The sequence below is a fragment of the Pinus tabuliformis genome, chromosome 9 (assembly GCF_031772625.1).
Source record: "Pinus tabuliformis cultivar Carrire ecotype Pingquan chromosome 9, CPIR1, whole genome shotgun sequence".
NCBI lineage: Eukaryota > Viridiplantae > Streptophyta > Pinopsida > Pinales > Pinaceae > Pinus > Pinus tabuliformis.
The window spans coordinates 22,791,986-22,812,360 of NC_142307.1; the positions used below are offsets into that span (position 1 = coordinate 22,791,986).

The window sequence follows — 20,375 nt, forward strand, 5'->3', positions numbered from 1 at the left end:
AGTTTTGATTAATGAAATGAAAAGTTGTGATTAGGAAAAAAATTGTGTGTCTATGTGACATTGGTTATCATTTTGCTTCTACTGAATGTTTACGTTAAGAATCTAGTTGTGCTTTTATTCAATGTATCTGAGATAATCTACTAGCAATTAATTTCTAGGTGCCGGGTTTAGGGAAATTTAACATTGGTACCCCTTGTTATTCTTCCTTTGGACCCTGCACACTTGGATAAATGTCCATCTCCACCTAATCATTGAGATGTCATTGTCTCTTGCCCTCACTTGATGTGTCTTCTTCCTTAGCCTAGCTTTCCTTTTATAATCTTGAGTTATTGACTTGATTTGCAACCCTAATCTCCAAAGTGATTGACGGTTGAGATTATATCTCAACTTCAATTGAGATCAATGGTTGAGATTCATCTAATTCACTAGTGCAAATAATCCTTGCATTTCATTAGATTGACTCACTTTTTCTTCTAAAATGAAATTTTATAATTTCTTTACTTAACTTAATTTGTGAAGGTTAAGGGCCATTTGGAAAACTTACACATAAACACTTAGAATTGTGTGGAACTACCTCTCCAACGCTACTATCGTTAACACTCTTTTAGCGAGGAAGGTACTTTTGGAAGAATCACTTGGAATTGGCTTCCCCTCCTATTCTGACACAATGTCCTGTGCATCATCCTTCATATGGCTTTCCCCCAAACCTCTTGATTTGCTGCCTCCTCAATGATTTTAGTCATCAATGCCATGTAGTTAGAAAACTTCTTTGTGGGCCTTCTCTCCCTAAATGTGCTCCTAGGAGCCTCAACATGGTCTTGAGCATCCTTCAATGTCTGCTCAAACCACCATGGTCTTTTGATGAAACTGGAAGGAGTTATTGGCTCCTCACCCGAAGGTTGACTCCTTGAATTGAAAGCCTTTGAATGTTGTTCTCCCTTCGGAGTCTCTTGTTCCTTTTCCTTTGTCACTACTGGTGGCAACTCATGAGACTTCCTAGATGCAATGTTCTCCTCAAACTTAACATCTCTCCTTATTGTCTTCCTCTATGCTAATATGAAGAGCCTGTAATCTTTTGAGGTCTTAGGGTATCCAACAAACATCCCCTTCTTTCTTGAAGGTCCCAAATTCTTCTTCTTCCCCATAGGCACATGGATGTATATTGGATAACCAAATATTCTGAAGTGCCATATCTTTTGCTTCACTCTTGTGAATGCTTCCTCAGGATTATTGTCCCCCAATATGTCGTGAGGACTCTTGTTCTGCACATATACTACCATGTTACATGCCTCTTCCTAAAGAAGCATAGGTAGATCCTACTCATGTAACATTGTTGATAGATGGTTGTCATTGATGTCAACCCAAGCAGCACTAGGAGATGCCCTGTCTTTTGTTGACTAATATGACTTGGCAATTCATGGTTTTCCATCTCAGGAACATCCTTGTTGGATTCTCCTCGTTGAGATGTTTCTGGTAGTATGTGGCACGCCATGTAGTTCTTCACGGTTTGTGAGATATCCTCGTTTGAAGTTGAAGAACCTAATTTATTGGCCAAAACCCAAAGGAAGGTTATGTGGCACTCTATCATTGGCTAGCATATACAATTATGAAATTAGGGGTTCTCTCAAATATCTATGTTGGGAAATTGCATGGAGGACATTGACAATTGAATGCAAATCGACTGCCTATTGAAGCCCTTGTCCAACAACTTCAACCCAACAACAACCCAGAATTTCGGCCCCCAATAACTACAGAATTTCGGCCCAACTATAGTACTACAACTTTGGCCCTTCCAGTAGCTTAGCAATGTCACGCATGTGTGTGAGAGAGAGAGAATTTTGACTTCTTGTGCTTGATAGAGATCTCCTTCTCCTTCACTAGTCCTTTCCACCTTCTTCCTTGAATTTCACACTTTTTACTGCCCAGCAATTGCAAATCAAACTTGATGAGTGAGTGCACCAAATGAGGTCGAGTCACTGCCTTTATATAAGAGTTTGGTGCCCCTCAATTAGGCTGACTTGTCCAGTTTGAGGCCGACTTGGTGGAGGAGGCCTAATTGACCTATTTTACATTAAGATAAATTTGTTTCTTGACAAATGAAGCCAAAAGGGGTCTGATACAATATGGCATGGACAAGGACACTTGACATAAACAGTAGAAGCCTACAATGGAGGCTTTGACTTATAAATAATTGACCCAAGCATGAAAGCCATTCTTTAATAAGTCAAGTTCTTTAATAATAAAAATTCTTTTTCTTTCTTTTGACTAATACGTTACATCATGACTCAAATATAATTATGAAGACCGACACAAGATACATTTTTCAACACTTCCTTAACTGAGGTATTCATAATTTCATAAATATACAAGTACATGGAAGATCTCAAAATGATATGAACTACGAAGAGTTCTTTCACACTTAGTGCTATGGACTAGATACCTGACTAGGGTATTCTATCCGGGTGGGACTTAGGGGACTCAAGCTTTAGCCAACTGTAGGTACCATCAGGCTTTTAAGCTTTGCCACCAACCCAAGGATCTAGGTGCATATCCAAGGTCAGAGCTCCATGACCAATGCCACCATCCCTCTTTGGGGTGTAGTCATCAACACATAGGCCGGCCTGATGTCCTCCCAAGCATCTTGCCATTAAATGCTTAATCTCTCCTTATAGACTAAACTAGATCGAAGTTAACTGCAGCCCAAATCGAAGCCTGAGGCACCTCGAGATCCTTTGAGGCAGGCTACTTGAGCCCCCGAGGCAGATTGATGAGGTTTTCCTGAGATAGCTTAGGTCTTCTGTAGCTGGAGGTCAAGGTCTGAAGCACTGAAAGTCTCCGAGGTTAGCAAGCCGCTATCTCTGGACAGCCGCAAATCATCTGAAGCAAATCCTCGCAGTTTCGTCCTGAAGTTGACAATCCACTTGAGACAAAGAGCCTGTGTCTGAAGATCGAAGCACTGAAGCAGATAGGCTGGGGGCTCTGTCTGAAGTTGAACACTGCTTTAAGGCTATTCGGATACCTGTAGCTGATCCGAACTTACCCAGAGTTCATTCAAATTAAGACTGAGGGTTTTCTGCAGTCTTCGTGTGGTGATTAGGAGTAAACAACAGATCCTGAACTTGGATAGATTTCCTCCTGTAGCAGATTCAGACAAGGGTGTTCCAATTAAGGTTCCTAACTAGAATTCACAGTGGTACACTAGCTGTCCATTATTTCAATCAGCAAAATTATACAGGCAGTTCTGGTCATTGGTAGTTGAATTGTTCATTGACTATAGTTTGTTGGACTTGGAACTCTGTGTGGATTAGTTAAAGCTTAATATGAATTGGAAGGATTATATGTATGAATGGAACAGTGATGTTGTTGATGGAATGAACAGTGATATTGTGTTGTTGTTTTGGATCATATATATTGTACCACTGAATGAATTGTTTGTTTCACCACTTAGTTGAGCAAAGAAATTTTGAAACCCTAGTTATCTGAAAACCCTAGTACAAATTTCCCCTAGCATACTACAATTATGTTGACATCTGCTTTATGTTCAACATGGTTTATGGTTTGGTTCCATATCTGCACTGCTTCTTGTGCTTCCATTGGCTAGTTAGTTAGCTCTCTCGGATTTTAGTACAGTGACAGGTGGTGCTTTCACTCTCCCACTGTGTATTCTCATTTTCTATATTTTTGATTCCTATTGATAAACTTTGTGGTCACTTGTTGGAAATTAATTTACATTGTATTAATTCTAGCTTATCTGGTCTTCCAATCTATATTAACTATTTACAGTAAGATACTTTATTGATCAAAGTGGATCTCATGTTGGAGGTTGATTTGGCAATACAAAAATGTTTGTTAAAACTGGGAGGTCTTGTCTCCAGTTCAATGCTCTTTAGTTGTGGCAGTGAAGCTTAATTGCCTTATGTATTATGTAGTATACCTAGGGGGGATAGTATGGGGTAGAGAGGGAGGTACCCAAGGGAATAATGTAATAATGGGATGGGTCATAGTTATATACCCATCCCATTGTTACATTATTCCCTTGGGTACCTCCCTCTGTACCCGATACTATCCCCCCTAGGTATACTACATATTAATTCTAGCTTATGTGGTCTTCCAATATATATTAATTATTTATAGTAAGATACTTTATTAATCAAAGTGTATCTCATGTTGAAGGTTGATTTGGCAATATAAAGATGCTTGTTAAAATTGGGAGGTCTTGTCTTTAGTTCAATACTCTTTAGAATGGAAGTGAAGCTTAATTGCCATATGTCCATTGGTTTCATGCTATTTTGTAGCATTGTACACGTGCAGTATACACATCTCCTATAAAGACAATCAGCAACCAGAAGTATCGTGACTTCAGTGATAAGTTTGATGTGGGTCTTCTGACTGGTGATGTGAGTTTGCGACCAGAAGCCTCTTGCCTTATTATGACCACGGAAATCCTAAGGTCAATGCTTTACAAAGGAGCAGACATTATCCGTGATATTGAATGGGTGAGTCTAAGATCAGTGTCCAGAATTTGTCCTTCATGTTGTTCTGTTGTGATTGATAAACTTATAAATGAATTGTGTTATAAATGTACAAATGGCTGTGCTTTTTCTTACTACAACCTTATATGTTACAGGTTATATTTGATGAAGTGCACTACGTAAATGATGTTGAGCGAGGAGTTGTTTGGGAGGAGGTTATCATTATGCTTCCAAAACATATCAATATTGTACTCCTTTCTGCAACGGTAAGAATGAATTCTTCCAAATTGTTATGAGTTTATTGCCTTTTTTCACAATATCTTTTTCTTACATGTTTTCTGTATTATAAACAGGAGAGGCCTGTTTTGGAATGATACATAATTCAGAGATATGATTTTATTAAGTTGAAGATTCCTATTTCTTTAAGGTTAATAAATGTTCATGTAGTAGTTGAAAATTGAAATACAAATTATTATTTGAGTTTGAGTTCACAGGCTAATTGTTTCTGCTGATAAAATTTGCTGCCGATCCTTGTGCAAAAAGCATAATGTCTCCACAATCCGACACCTTTTGTTCATCCACTATGAGAAGGATATTGTTTGAGTCCAATTGTTTGTATGAACCATGTTATTGATCGTTCATCCCAACAATTTTCCTAGGAATATGTGCATAGATGATAAATTCAGGGTGAATATAAATTCAGGATATTCACCCTAGAGGAAAGAGCCTAACACAAGACATATCATGCAATTTACGTGTTTTAACTTTTAATTCTCAAAGATTGCAATAGTTACGTAAGGTTTTGCAATAACTGTAAGGGACAATTCTGCATGTTTTTGCTCCTCCTCGAATCCTAATTGGAGTTTTTGAACTTTTTTGGCAATTGCTTCTCTTTCATTGGCATAGAAGCCTTAGATATAACATGTTCAAATTGTGGAGCCACCCAAATATAAGATGTTATAAATGTGTTGATAAATATAATAGTAAAGATATGAGATAGAGATGAATTCAGATAAGATAATTTTATTAATGTTGAACCAATTACCACAATAGAAAGTCAATATGTAATATCCCGTTTTAATTATTTGTGTTATATTATAGGATTTTTTCTTCAGAAAATTATGCCGTATATTTAATCCAGAAATACCATGAAAATTTATCAATTTATACAAGAGAAATCGCCAACATAAAAATTTAGAAATTAATAATTACTGCAACTCTGGCAAAATTAATATTAAACATGACAATTACAATATGAGACAAATGCAACAAATCTCAGCTTATTTATATTAATATAAATATGATATTACATGCCCATACAAATAATGGAAGAATGCTGAGATAAAACCCTCTGAGCTGCTGAACACTGGATTTGGCCCCAAATATATCTACTGTAACACTGGATCTGGCCCCAAATATATCTACTGTAACTCTGGATCTCACCTCGAAACTGGAACTACAATTGATAAGGACTCCTGTAAATTCTGAATGAATTCATCAAGGGATGAGATGGGTTTTCGTCTTGTTGCTGCCTTAAACACCTAAGTTAATGTGGGGAAAATCCTCAACCCCACTAGGTGTGGCCTTGCAAGAGATAAATATGCTCAAATAAATGACAATAATAGCAATAAAAGAAATGCTTCCAAGAGTTAACAAATACAATGATATGTGAAAGCTGCAAGACAAGTGTTAGTAGATCAATATAAGACTACAATTGCAAAATATTAGATACAACTTTGAAAGAAGAGCACTTGAATGAAACTTGCAAGTGAAATGATACTTGTACTTGGAAATAAAATATGCTCACATATGATATAAACAATATTGCATCAAATGAACTTCAAGATAAGCAAATGAGCATGAACCAAATAAGGTACAAGAATGTGAATGAAGCAAAGTACTTGCAATAAAGTGAATATATGTGCTCACAATTCAACTTGCATGTATTTGAGAAAGAGCTCAAAAGGAAAATAAGATAACCAATGATATCACAATTGCATGCAAGATAATCCAAAGTTGTTGGGGTGGGTTATGTGGTGAAAGTGTTCTTAGTAAAATCAAAGACCTATCTAAGGTGTTACTCCTCAAATCCTTCACCCTTGTATGGATAGAGGTTGTTGCAAGGGGCCTCAAGTGGAGAAGCTTAGCTTCAATACCAAAGATCCACCTAGTTCCTCAAGTCAACCCGCATGCCACCGTTTCGACGTAGGACTCAACCATACCCTAACTGAATGGTCGTATGTTTTAACCTTTTCTCCAAACTTAGACTTGGGATCTTCGAAGAAGATTTCCTAAAATGTCTATTCAACCAAAACTTATGTCTTGGAGGTAAATGTTTAGAAGTGCAATTTTCAAATTTCAGATGAAATGTAAGTGATGAAATAACTTGCAAGTAAATGTAGCGATTCAAATGAGGGATGATTCAAGATAACCCAATAAGGAACTAATCCACATCAAATGCTATATTATACTTGCATGAAAATGAAATGAGATCAACTTAACATGAGTGAATCAAATTAGCATGTAAAGTGGCTTTGCATGTAATGGAAATGAATTTCAAATGTGGAATATGATGAATGATTGAGCTACGCTATGTCTAAGCATTAACTCTATGTCTAAGCAAGAAACCATTAATTCTATATCTAATCAAGAAAGCAATAGGAAACATTAACCCTATGTCTAAGCAAGAAACCAATACACAGAGTCATAGTACAATAACTAATCACACTAAACCAAGAGAACTTGATACCATGTGCATGAAAGTAATGTGTGTAATTGCATGTGTCATCTAAGGTATATTTGGCAGGTGGAACAAACAAAGTTCGTTCTTTAAGTTAAATACTCTAGAAGACTTGGAATATAAAGATCTCCATTGATATACAAGAACATATATATTAAAATGTATGAGTAAGAATGATATGTTACAAATGAGAGTGAGGGCCTGCTTATATACCCTAGGCAGGTATTGTTGGAAATAATACTGAGAGCGGGGGTGAATCAGTATTATCAGATAAATAATTTTTCATTTCCCAAACAGATTTATATATGCTATTTCTGTGAAGTGAACTAGCGTGTACACGCTTTTATGATTAGTGAATCCAGCGTATACCCAAAGAACTTGTGATTTAGTTAATTTATTATGTGTTGATATATAACCAGTGCATCAGTAACTTATTAAACAATGCAGTAAAAATAGAATAAACCACCACACATAAGCAACACACATGAACACCAAGATTTAAGGTGGAAACCCAATATGGTTGAAAACCACCTGATGCTGTCGTCTCTGTCTTCTTTTAATAATAAGAAAATCTGTTTACAATCTTGTACTGGTGTAGACTCATACTGGTACGCATGCACCCACCTGCAGAAGGCTACAACCTTCTCTCATTTTCCAGCTTCTACTAGAAGGGAGCTACAACCCCCTAGCTCTTGTACTAGCCAATGTGTTTACTAGTACGTAGGCGTTGGCCTACAGAAGGTTACGACCTTCTCTCTCTTCCTCCAGGGAACACGTTCCATAAATTTTCATACTGGATGCTCCTGGGACACAACAATACACATGAAGGCTTCCTTTATTCAAATTTTCATACTGGACCCATCAGAACTTTCAAACTGCATCAACCAATAATTAGTTAATCTAAATAGTCAGATCACTGTCACTAGAACACTATGTTGAACCAAAAACCTGCATCATCATTCAGAACCAGTTGCAACCTCAAAAATCATACATCAAAATGTATACGCTACTTTACTGAACCCAACCTGTGTGTATACGCTACTTCCTTTAATCAAACTTGCGTTTACCTTCAAAACTACTGAAACATAAAACTTCTGAATCAAGTCTGTACCAACCAATAATATACTGAACATCTACTGTCAATTTACAGAGCTTTACACAGGAAGTAGCAGAGATCACCCTTCTCACTTATACAATCAAACAATCAGATATCATACTCCTTATGCATTTAGTTTTTCATTCAGATCTAAGAAGACTTCATTGACAGACAACAGTAAAACAACAGAACTGATCAGATAGATCAGTCAGACTTGAAGAAAGGGCTTTTCCTTTATATATGCTACTTGGAAGAGTAGAACCTGCGTGTACACGTGCTTTTACCGAGGTGAACTAGCGTACAGATCTGCAAATATTAACTCATAACTTCGCTGCTATTCCGAACTTTAGACAAACCCAGATTATGACATTTAAAGAATAAAACAGGTGCACACAATTAGATCTGGCCCAACCAATACCAGATCATTCAATGATAAGTCATTTCAGGTCTCATGATCCTGATCCAACATTGAATTCAAGGTGCACAAAATATTTCAGATCAAATCACCAACATAGCCCCTGCAACATAAAAACCAATGTTGCACGAAGCGGGAGCGAAGCGGAAGCGCGAAGCGCGGAAGCGTCATTTTCCAAAAATCTAGGGAGCGAAGCGTCCGCGGAAGCGTCTGCTATATATATATATATTTTTATATATTTTTTTGCATTTATACTCAAAACAAACATCCCAAATACCAAATTAATTGTAGAAGACATGAAAACATGCATATTTTTGCATAAATCAAGATAGATATGGCATCCATGATTCCATTGTAGTTACTAGTATGTACAACAATCATCTATATTCTAGCTATTACAAACATACATCAAATTTTTAAGCATATTATAAAAACATAAAACATTTAAGCATATTATAAAACATAAAACATAGAGCATATTATGATTTATCTAGCAAGTGAGCAACTGTCAACATTTGTCATGTCCAAAATTCAAATAATAATGTTTACAAAATATGTCACTTGGTCACCGCCAAGCCAAAAGGTTCAAAATTCAAATTCACAAGTCTACAAGTCTAATGAGTAATCTATAGACTATGACAAAAAGAAGTAGATTGTGAATATATCTACTAATCTCTCCTCCTTCCACCACGAATAGAACGTGACGGCGTGCCTCCACGTGGTGGCAATGAAGAAAATGGTCCCTGTGTAAGTCGTGGCACTGGAACTGATGAAGAAGAACCGCCTGCTGTTGGTGTTGAACCATGGAACCTAGGACCAGATGGGGGTGGGGGTGGTGGCATATCAACACGGTCATCATCATCCTAGAATCGCTCAAAAAATTCATGCAAAAAAAAAAAACACTAGTTAACAAAAAAATTAAAAACATGAATTAGAGAAATGCTTTATAAGGGAAAATTGGAAAATTCATACCACAATGGACATACCTGGATAAGAGCATCCTCTAATTGCTCTAGTTGCAACACTCCATCCTCCAAATTGGGCTCCTCTGGATGCTTGTCCCAAGTCAACAAGTCTTTATTAGACTTTGCATCTTCACAGTAATGGGACAACAATCGCAAGTTGTAATGAACATAAACCAAGCTCTCTGCCCGGTCTAAACTCAACCTGTTCCTTTTAACACTGTGGATGAAAGAATAAGAGCTCCAACACCTCTCTGCAGAAGAAGTGTTTACCACCTGTGATAGCACCCGCAATGCCAAACTCTGTAGAAGTGGAGTAGGCCCTCCATGCATGTTCCACCACTCAAGAGCAGAAAAATGCTCTCGATCTTCAATTGAATGCATGCTCCCAAATGGACCAGTGTTGAGCGTATAGTTGCTCACCTGTCTCCGTACCAATGCAGCCTCCTCATTATCAGGGATTAATCTACTCAATGCAGCCATATATTTTTCGTGAACCTCTTTATCTTGGTGTGGTTTTTTCCTGCTTCCCCCCCAGGTGCTGGTTTTGAAAGCCATGATGGATGATAGTACCTAGGTGTCAAAACATATGCTAATGCATGCAATGGAACATTTAGCATATCCCATCGCTTTTCCACCTCTTCACGAATATAATTGTACAAGGTGGTATCTCTAGGCTCAACAATGTCTTTAATCTGCCCCAACATGCTATCCATTTGCTCATACACCTCCCCAATTACTGGTCGATCTGAATCTGCAAACTTGATCATGTAATAAATTGGTTTGGTGAATTGCAAAACATATTTAACCTGTGACCAAAAGTAAGTGTCAAGAACAGTGTCCTTGACTACATTAGCAGTAGCACCATCTGTACATTGGTTAATTTCATCCCATGTTTCAGCACACACCAGATTAGTTAAAGCTTGTCTCACCTTCACTAGCCGCCTAAAGGTGAGGTAATAACTAGCAAATCTTGTCTTTGCAATTTTAAGCAATTGCAACTTGGAGTAAGTGCCATAGAAGTAGTTTACCCTTGTATGCCCTGTGATGAATTTAATGAGCTGCTTCCCTTCCTGTAAACCTCAGCAATCCACCCACATTCTTTGTGTTTCACAATATCATGCATCAAAAGGTTCAATGTGTGAACCAGGCACCCAGACCAAAAGATGTGTGGATGAGTACGCTCAATAATTTTTCCTGCTGCCTTACAATTTGTTGCATTATCTGTGATCACTTGAACCACATTATTCGGACCAACATCTTTGATTGATTTCAATAGGAGATCTGCAATGTTTTGTGCAGTTGCACTGATGGAGGAGGAGTCATGACATGCAATAAATACTGCACCCTTAGAAGAAACACCAAGAACATTTATCAAATGTTGGTTTCTAATATTTGTCCACCCATCTGATACAATGGATACCCCATAATCCACCCACTCATGTGTAAAACGTGTCAAAGCTCTTTGAACCTTAGCTTTTTCTCTTTCTAATAACACTGTTCTAGCTTTCTCATAGTTGGGGGCCTTGTATCCTTTTGGGGCTTCATTGATGGCCTTTACCATGTCATGCCAATAGGGAGAGCGAAGCACATTGAATGGTACACCGCAAGCACAAAGAAAACGGACTACCTTTCCATCCACATCATCCCTCCCAGAAACATTAAGGAAATCCCCTATTGTTTTTCTACCTCCAGAGGTTGCAGAAGTACCATGAGGAGATGGGCAACTACCAAATTTAGAGTTTGCACTTGATTCTGAATGAGTTTTTTGTTTCTTGTTTTTTTGTTGTGCAGCCATCTCTATTTTGATGTATTTTTGTCTTTGTTCACTTGAAATTTTTGGGCAAATGGCTACCCCCACAGAACCCTTTTTTTCATCACTCTCTAGCACCCCACAAAGATGCCTCCTCGGACGGGTATATGAACCCGTATATGGTTTTCCTCCATGACAATCATGAGGGCACATCCATTTGTAAGATCCACCACCCTTTCCCCCTTCAAGTTTGGTCACATAGTTCCACAAGGGATTTGATGTACCTTTCCCATCTTGTGCTTCAGTGTCCTCTTCAAGTTCATCCCCTTCCTCTTCAAACCCTTCCTCCTCATCATACATTGGGTCACTACTATTAGGACCAAGTTCATCCCCTTCCTCTTCCCCTCTATTCCTCACCCTTGCCATCATTAAAACCAAGAGTGGAATGATACATAGAAGCCAAAAGAACACCATCTTGGAATATGGATATAGGTGGTGGACAACCTGTAAATAAAGGAGCAAGTAGAAACAATGGGAAAGAGTAGGAGAGGGAGGAGAAAAATACAATTTTTTTTTCAAAAAAACAAGGGAGTTTGGGGTTTGAACTTACCTCTTTAGCTCTTGTAGATGAAGTCCTCCAAGCTCTTGCTCCAAGCTCCTCCTCCTTCTCCTAGCTCCTCCTCCTTCTCCTAGCTCCTCCTTCTTCACTCCTCCAAGCTCTCCTCTCTTCTCCTCTCCTTTCCTCTCTTCTCTTCTCCTCTCCTCTCTTCTCTTCTCCAACTCTCATAAACTCAAAGTGAGAAAATGAGAAGAGAATGGGGGCTTTATTCTTTTCTAAAGTCACCCTAGACTCACCCTAAACTAACCTAACCCACCCCCTCATGCTAGTTAAGTCACATGTTAAAACAAATTTAAAAAAAATAAATTAAAAATCCGCTGGCCGCGGGGTTGCTTCCGGAAGCGCCTGGGTGGCGTGCGGTTCCGGGCCGGAAGCGTGGCGCCACCCCGTGCCCGAACCGCCCTCCGATCCGCGGTTCCGGGCGGCCGCAACCCAAAAAGGCAGGAATCGTTTTTTTTTTAACGGATCCGCGCAACCGCCAAATCCGATCCGCGCTTCCAGGGTGGATTCCGGGACGGTTCGCTCCGATCCGCGGTTCCGGGTTTGGATCCGGCGGGGGGGGGGGCGATTCCTGCAACCCTGATAAAAACCCTTAGAAATCCTTTTCACTTGCCCAAGGTGGGCCTTTATCAATACCTCGGACCAAAACCACTTAGGACCCGTGGTATTCTTGGACGGGATCAAATAGTCGTTACTCCACTCAATATTGTGGGCTAATACCATGGTATTGACCCCTGGTATTCTCTACTCTTGAAATTCCTTGATTATCCAACTTGTACGCTCTTTTCCTCTTGCGAGAGTGTGTGTATACTGTTAGAGTCGGTCCTTATTACAGCCCTCCGTCAGAGATCTTTTCGTTTTTGCATATCATTTTTAGGTGTCTCGCTTGTTCCACTCCGTTGCATTCCGCTAGGGGCATGCCTTTTACTGACGAGGGGGTCTGGTTGTCTTGTGTTCCCTCATGTTTGTCCCTGCAGGGTTAGTCAAAAATTTCTCTAAAAGTTACAAGTACATGGTCATTGCATTCATCATCATACATGATTAGGGTCTTTAGTCATAGAGTCTAGAGTTGTTAGTCCTTTGCATATACATAAAACAACCCTGCAGGCCATGAGGTTGAGTTCAAAATAATTTTTTCATAAAGCATTTTAAAACATTTTTAGTCCAAAACTCTGTTTTGGACCTAAAAATTGTTAATGTAAATATTTATATTTGTTTTATCCCAAAGGATTTCAGAGCAAGTCTCTGATCTTCTCCAAAGTCAAAACGCCAAATCCCTGCAAAAATCAGCCAAAATGATCAGTCCAAACCTTAGAAAAGCAAGAAAAATAAAAAAACAGTGTTGTATTAAAGGACCAAAAGTGAAAAGTGCCAAACCTTACAAAGTGGGTTTTTGGTTCAATTTAATTCAAATGAGATATTTTGTTTGCTTATAAAAGGGCGAATCAAGTCTATTTGTTCACCAACAATCAAGGCAAGAGCATGTTCAAGCATTGGAAGGTGAAAGACCAAGTTTATATACCCGTGGACAGTCTTACAGGTGCGCGCTGCGCGTAGAAAGAGCACGCTGCACGTTGGGTGGAGCGCTGCGCGTTGGGCAACTGGAGCCAGTGTAAATTTACACAGGCGCTGCGCGTTGGGAGGTGCGCTGCGCGTTGGGGTGGCACGCTGCGCGTTGAATCACAGTCCCAGGAAAAGCGCCCAAATCGTGTCTAATTGCCTCCAAATTTGCAAGTAGGTGTTCTATGATCGATTCAATCAATTTCATATCATTTATGGTGTGTTTGAAGAGAGGTGTGATGTGTTGGATGTGAGAAACAAATGAAACCCTAGGTCATCAAATGAAACCCTAGGTCTCACCAAAATCTGCCTTAAGGGTGTTTATGGATGATTGATGAAGATTAGCTCCATGGTGAAACATAACTCCATGCCCATTTGAAAGCTTTGAGCCAGCAACACATCACATTTTGGTCCATTTGTCCAACTGCCCTTATGACTGTTTTATGCTCAATACACTAAAACAGAATGTCTATTATTGCATAACTCTCATGATATTTCGGTTGGTTTTTGAGCATGTATTGAAAAAGTAATTTCACCACACCTACAACCTACCATTGCAGACAACATACATTTTTCAGACATTGTATTTTCAGAGCTATGTCGGACACAAATTCATCTTATGAGTAGGGGTATGACAGTGATTCTACAACAGAGGGTAGTGTGCCACGAAGGTCTCGCAAAGGTGGTAAGCCTCGCAGGGAAGAGCCTACTTCTTTGGAGCAATTGCAGGCTTGCCCGCTTGCAATGGATTGTTTTCGTCGACAGTCATGCTATCATTATTGTGAGCTAATTTCACAAATTCAGCATCATCGTGAATTAGCTCGCTTGTTCATTCTACATTTACATGATGGCCATGTAAATCTCGCCGGAGTGGATTTCATTTTGTCACCAGAGACTATTGCGGAGGCCACTGGGATACCAAATATTGGAGAGCAATGGAATAAACGTCAGCAGTTAGAGAAATCTTACTATCAACCATACATCAAACCTGGTTATATGAGGCACTTGAGCAACATTTTTCCTTTTCAATACCTCAAAGATCAATTTGCACCTTTGATGAAACTCATCATTCGGTATTTCAGTTGTGAGGGCAGATTCTCCCGTCTTTATGCGTACCATGTCCGTTTGTTGATGCATTTTACAAGGGTACGTATGATGAACATTCCATACTTCATGTTTCGCAACATAGAGAAGATGGTGCCTCTTGTACAAAGGAAGACCCCAGCACAGCAGCATAATAGTATTTATCATTACGCGTTGATCAAGATCGTAGTGGTTCATCAGTTGGCACAGCAGGGCATCACTTGGGAGGATTTTATTTCTCGTGACCTTTTCACAGCGCCTCAGCCAGCTCCAGAGATAGTTCATGATGAGGCAGGGCCTTCACATCAGTTTGACATTCCTGAGACAGAGCATGTCAGCGCTCTAGCATGTGTAACATATCAGCGAGGACACAGGGCCTTATTTGCATCTGCACGACGAGTACTATCTTCACCCGGGGTGGAAGGGGTCTCGTTGACTTCATCAGCACAGCGAGTGTTATCTCCACCTCGTGTGGAAGGGGCCTCGCTTTCGACAGCAGCACCGCAGGTACAGGATAAGGGCAAGAAGCCCAAGCATGAGGAGAGGCCTTCAGGCGAGCCATCGGGTTTTGTTACTAGTCATGATGAGACAGCTTCATATATCAGGTATCTAGAGCAGCGCAATAAACAGTTAGAGGATGAGCACACACTTATAGAGCTGCAACGAATCCGTGAAGACCGTAGGTTGGCCCGTAAAAGACCGGGTGATTTGACACCTGTTGCGCAGCAATTTGTGCTTGAGAAGGTCAACCGACACTTGGAGGGGTTGCTGGCGAAGGCCAATAGAGACAAAGACTTGCTTCGTCACATGAAAAATCATTACTGGGCCCGCATGCATGTTTGCAAAGCGAAGATGAAGATCCTTAAGAGGCGATTAAGCAAGGCACTGAAACGGCAGAAAAAGCCCGACCCACTCCAAATTTTGGCCGAGGCTTCATTGGTGGGGCAACATACATGATAGAGGGTCATTACTCCAAATTTGGGCAAATTTGGAGAAATTTTTGTCATTTTTGAAAATTTTGTCCTAAAAACAGGTTTTTTGGTTCAACGCGCAATGCGCTGCCCGTAAGATTGGGAGGTCCAAATCACAAACAGTTTGCATTTTTGGATTTGTCATGATGAAATATGCCTGCTCAGCTATTGCCGAAGCATTTCATCGAGATCTGGACGGTCAAAAGGCTCAAAAACACCATAAAAACCACCTTGCTGCCACCTTTTGCCACAGCAGGAAGTACCTCTGGGAGAATGCAGTTTTGAGGGGGCAAATGAGCTCCAAATTGAGAAATTCCACTTAGGTTGGAAAGTAGACATCCAGGGCTTTCCAACGAGCTATCTTGAGTGTTGGACACCTAATCCTAAGTGGGTTAGTGTGGAAGTCGAATGGACAAAAGGAGTCCAAGAGACCTTGGGATCTGAAACCCAAGAGTCACATATTTGTACTATAAATGTATATCTATTGTTAATAAAAAAAGGTACTGAATGATTTATCTTTCCTATTCTATGTTTTCCATGTGTGTTTAACATGGTATCAGAGCAGGCGTATTCCTGCCCTGCATAATTAATGTGAGCCATTTGTCTTATGGCCTTTCTGTGCAGTCATTTCTGCCATCAATTCTGCATCTCAGGAATATTTTCTCACGAATATTTCTTTAGCTAAATGTTAGCTGCTCCTGGCGCTGTCCAGCACTGTCCAAGCGGTTCTTCTGACATGTCTGTCTGCCATATTTTTACCTGCGCTCTCTGTCCATAAGCGTTTCATGCTCTCTCACTGATTCATAAAACGTCTCTGTCCATCATATTCCTCAAATAATATCAATACCTCACCATCCTCGGTATCGCGTCCTGGGAAGTACAGGTCACCGCGGATGACGGACTGGGTTTCGCTCACACCGCTTCCAGCTCCATCTACAGCCGGAATAAAATACATACATGTGGCAATTTGTGGGGTTCCTGGAATGAGATTTTCTAACGTATGATAAGGAAAGGAAAGTCTTCCATATAGATAAATCACAACAGCGCCATTTGATACTTCATTTATCTGAATATATGATGGGACCCTATGTGAGGCATCCAAATTCAAGTTTTTAGGAGGCAGCGTTTGCAGGTTAATATATTGCCAAAGCCATTCGCTATTATTCTCTTTACTTCTTGAGAGTTTCCATATTCCATCTGCTTGCGATGAAATAGCTCTTCTTCCCTGCCATATGTAGCTCTCTCCCTCACAATTGGCCGCGTAAACATGTCTCCCCAATCTTGGCAAGGAAGGGAGTTTCTTCCAATGGATGTTGAACTCTCTTAAATTGAGCATCCACACATGGTACACGTCAGCAAAACCTGGAATGAGTGCATATACACACTCACCATCGCTCGCAATCTCAATTTTACTTGTTGATATCCAAGTAATTGGAGGTTGGGGAAGCGTACTCCAGGCAAAAGGAAGAAAAGGATTCCACACCGAAAGCATGAAACGTTCATTGCCACGCGTGCAATCGTAAAAGATGGATGGTTCAGAGGAGAGGATACCACGGTTGTAAAGACACTCATAACCTAATCTGTACTGCTTTGTCATAGCTTTATTCCACGATCGACTTAGCATGTTCAGGACGGGCCGCAGAAAAACGCTCTCTGTCCATCATATTCGCATTATGTCTCTGCCATTCTGCACTGTTCTTCTAAGAAAAGCGCCTCTACTGCCTGACAATTCACCTGATTATTCTCGCCTGCAATACTGAATGTGCTGCCTCTGTCAAGTTAGCGTTACTGAAACAATAACACACCGCATACTTGTAATAGCCATTACACCGTTCTGTCAAGTTACGGTTACTGAATTCGAGCGAGAAAGGAGCACGGAATCGCCCTAATTCCGCGGGAAGCGTTGAGGTTTTGAGAATTTGAGGCGTTGTGGTTGAAGCTTGAAGCACATGCAAAGCAGTCAATCGGTCAGCGTAGAAGGTGGATATGTGTGGCGGTCAGTCCATGAGGGAGACTGCACTTCAAATTGGAACCACTTGGTCTAAGATTCTGATTAATTCGAATGATATTAGTGTTGGCGCAAGATTCTTATAGCATCGTGTATTACTCCGGGTCTTCTATTCTTTGAACATTCAGGAGCTCCCAGAGTTCGTTGAGAATCATATGAAGGAGTGGATGGGGAAGTTCCACACATATTTGACCACTCCGTACCCTATTCTTGAAGATGCCGAGTGAAACAAGGAGGGTACCGTAGACCAGCTTAGAGCTACCATTTGCGACAATATCTACCTTTACATGGAAAAGAACGAGGAAGAATTTCAAAATTATTTGAAGGATTTTGCTTCGGTTGTTTGGAGTTTCCACTGCATCGAGTCGTGATAGTCACAACCACTCTGGTGGATAGTGGATGTGAGACCACTGCAACAGCAATTGAATCGACATTACCATTGCATTGTCTTCCAATCTAAGAGTGATTAAAACGTCAGAGAAGAAAGGCAAAGAGCTTTTGGACGGTCCAGTTTCAAGAGTAATATAGAAAGCGGTGTTTTTGAGCCACTGCCAGACGAAGGCACGAACAGGGATGCATTGACCAGGTTTGCCAGGGCACTCTCAGATGAAAGAAAATTGCGTCGCTAATCCTCGAAATAGCATCCTCTGTATGTTTTAGGTTGTGAATACAGCTGCAGCGCGGTCCCCTTTGGTGTAACCGATCTGTTGGTTTGCACGGTTTATATAAATGTAATGTGGTGTGATCAAATATATTATATGGGATAACTGGACTCACCATAGTTTCTGTCTATTATTTGTAAGGTTAGAGTAGATGCAGTGTGGATTTTGTGAACGTGCACTCTTAGAATTGTTGACTCAAGGTCTGGAACAACATCAAAGGCTCATTTGATCAACATAATCCCATTAAAAGGCATGGTGGAAAGACGAACCAGGATTAAGGAAAGCTGCCGTCCGTTGGTATACATGCGCATTGCTCCTCCCATCAAAGTCTGTTGAAACAAGGAACGAGGAATGATTAAATCGATGCGCTGTCCATTGAATGTTTTGTATTATTTTTGTGCTGTCCTTATGTGTTGTATAAAACTCTGGTGAATATTTGCGCTGTCTTGCATTGCGGTTTACACTCAGAGCGCTGTCCATTAACACTCAGAGCGCTGCCCATATATTTATATGTGTTCTTTAACGCTGATCAGTTTTGAGTATTAAGTTGAATGTGTTGAATCCCTGTCTAACATGGCAGCTTGAAAGCTCGTGCGAGAATCGAACTGGTGGTAGCTGAATATTCTTCACTTGTGTGAGCATCCCTAGCACTGTGTGTTGCGCTGGTCACAATTTTGTGGAAGGCTATTCTGGGTGGTTCGAACTTGTTACTCCTCATCTCATTGGGATTGTGTGGCTGTGAATATATTGAAGACACTCCATATTTATTTCTCTGTCTTGGAGCTGAATACGTTGCATATATTATCACTGTGGTGTTTTCTCTGTAATGATGGAGCTTCTTTGATGTTATAACACTTATCTACAGCCATTGTTCTTCCTAACATTTGCTGGTATATTCTACTTCAGATCTCTGTTATTATTAGAATTGATATATCAGAGGTATATGTAATCCATTCCTGTAGTTGAAGTTCGAATTTCAAAGAAGGAAGAAGTCATTTAGTTGTGCATCCATACAAAGCGTATCCTGGTATACCTGAGCATTTTAAGGGTGAAACATATCTATTGTATCTGTGTCGGAAGGACTTTGAGCCTCTCATTCTTGCTGTTTATTATTCTTGAAGGAAGAGGTCAAGCTACCCTTGTGTATATTCGTGGAGTTTGAGCCGCGTCTCCATTGCTGGTATTCGCGGATTTTTTTATTCTTTTTGCATTCCTGAGCTTCCAGAAGGGATATAGAGGCAAGTTCTATAAAGTTTGAAGAAATCAGCTACGTAATTTAAAAGGTCTAGTCAGATGTGAAATTTCTACAGAATTTAAAGAACAGAATCTCTGAAAGTCTGGTGATATTTGTATAATTTTGATAGTTTCAAGATATCTCTGGTTGATTTTTCCTTTTAAGCTATAGGGCTTTCTTGTGCAACTTGAAGATATTTAGCAGCTTACATTTTTCTGTGGGATTTGGAGGATTTTTAAGGTGTAGAAAAATGGCTAAGCTTGAAAGAATATTAGAGTTATTGAGAACTCTAATCATGTCCACTGCTAACAGCACAGTCAAAATTAACAAAGCCTCTCTTTCAGACATTCAAACATGTCTGCAATATGCACAAGAAAAGATAGAGTTTTTGCAGCTTGAATCAAAACTGCAGCAGGAAGAATTACAGTAGTGGAGTCATCATTCTGAACCTGTTTCTGTTCAGAACAATGAAACAGACTCCCATAAACAGCAAGTCAATAATGTTACAGTTCATTCAGATAAAGCAACAGTTGTACATGCAGATGCAGAAACTCAATCTGCACTTCCCAAGCCCATCATCAGACCTTGGGAACAACTTGTCCACAACAAGCACAGAACTGGTCTTGGATATGACAAGGACTTGTCCTTTCATATTCCAGACTATGCCAAGCCCATTCAGTTTCAGAGTGCTGGATTCATTTATGACAGTTCACCTGCTCCTCATGACAGTTTAGCTTCAGCTGTTCCAGACTCTGCCCCTCTTCCACAACAACAACAGCAACAACAGCAGCAACAACAAC

The 20,375-nt window shown here is 40.0% G+C and overlaps 1 protein-coding gene across 1 annotated transcript in view; it reads left to right on the top strand.

Moving 5' to 3' along the window:
- Positions 1 to 20,375, top strand: part of LOC149146917 (RNA helicase, ATP-dependent, SK12/DOB1 protein) — a 565,347-nt gene that overhangs the window by 234,558 nt on the left and 310,414 nt on the right. The window contains exons 9-10 of the mRNA XM_089440900.1: positions 4,296 to 4,496; positions 4,628 to 4,738. Coding sequence (XP_089297026.1) covers positions 4,296 to 4,496; positions 4,628 to 4,738 — 312 coding nt within the window. The remainder of the gene's footprint in view (positions 1 to 4,295; positions 4,497 to 4,627; positions 4,739 to 20,375) is intronic.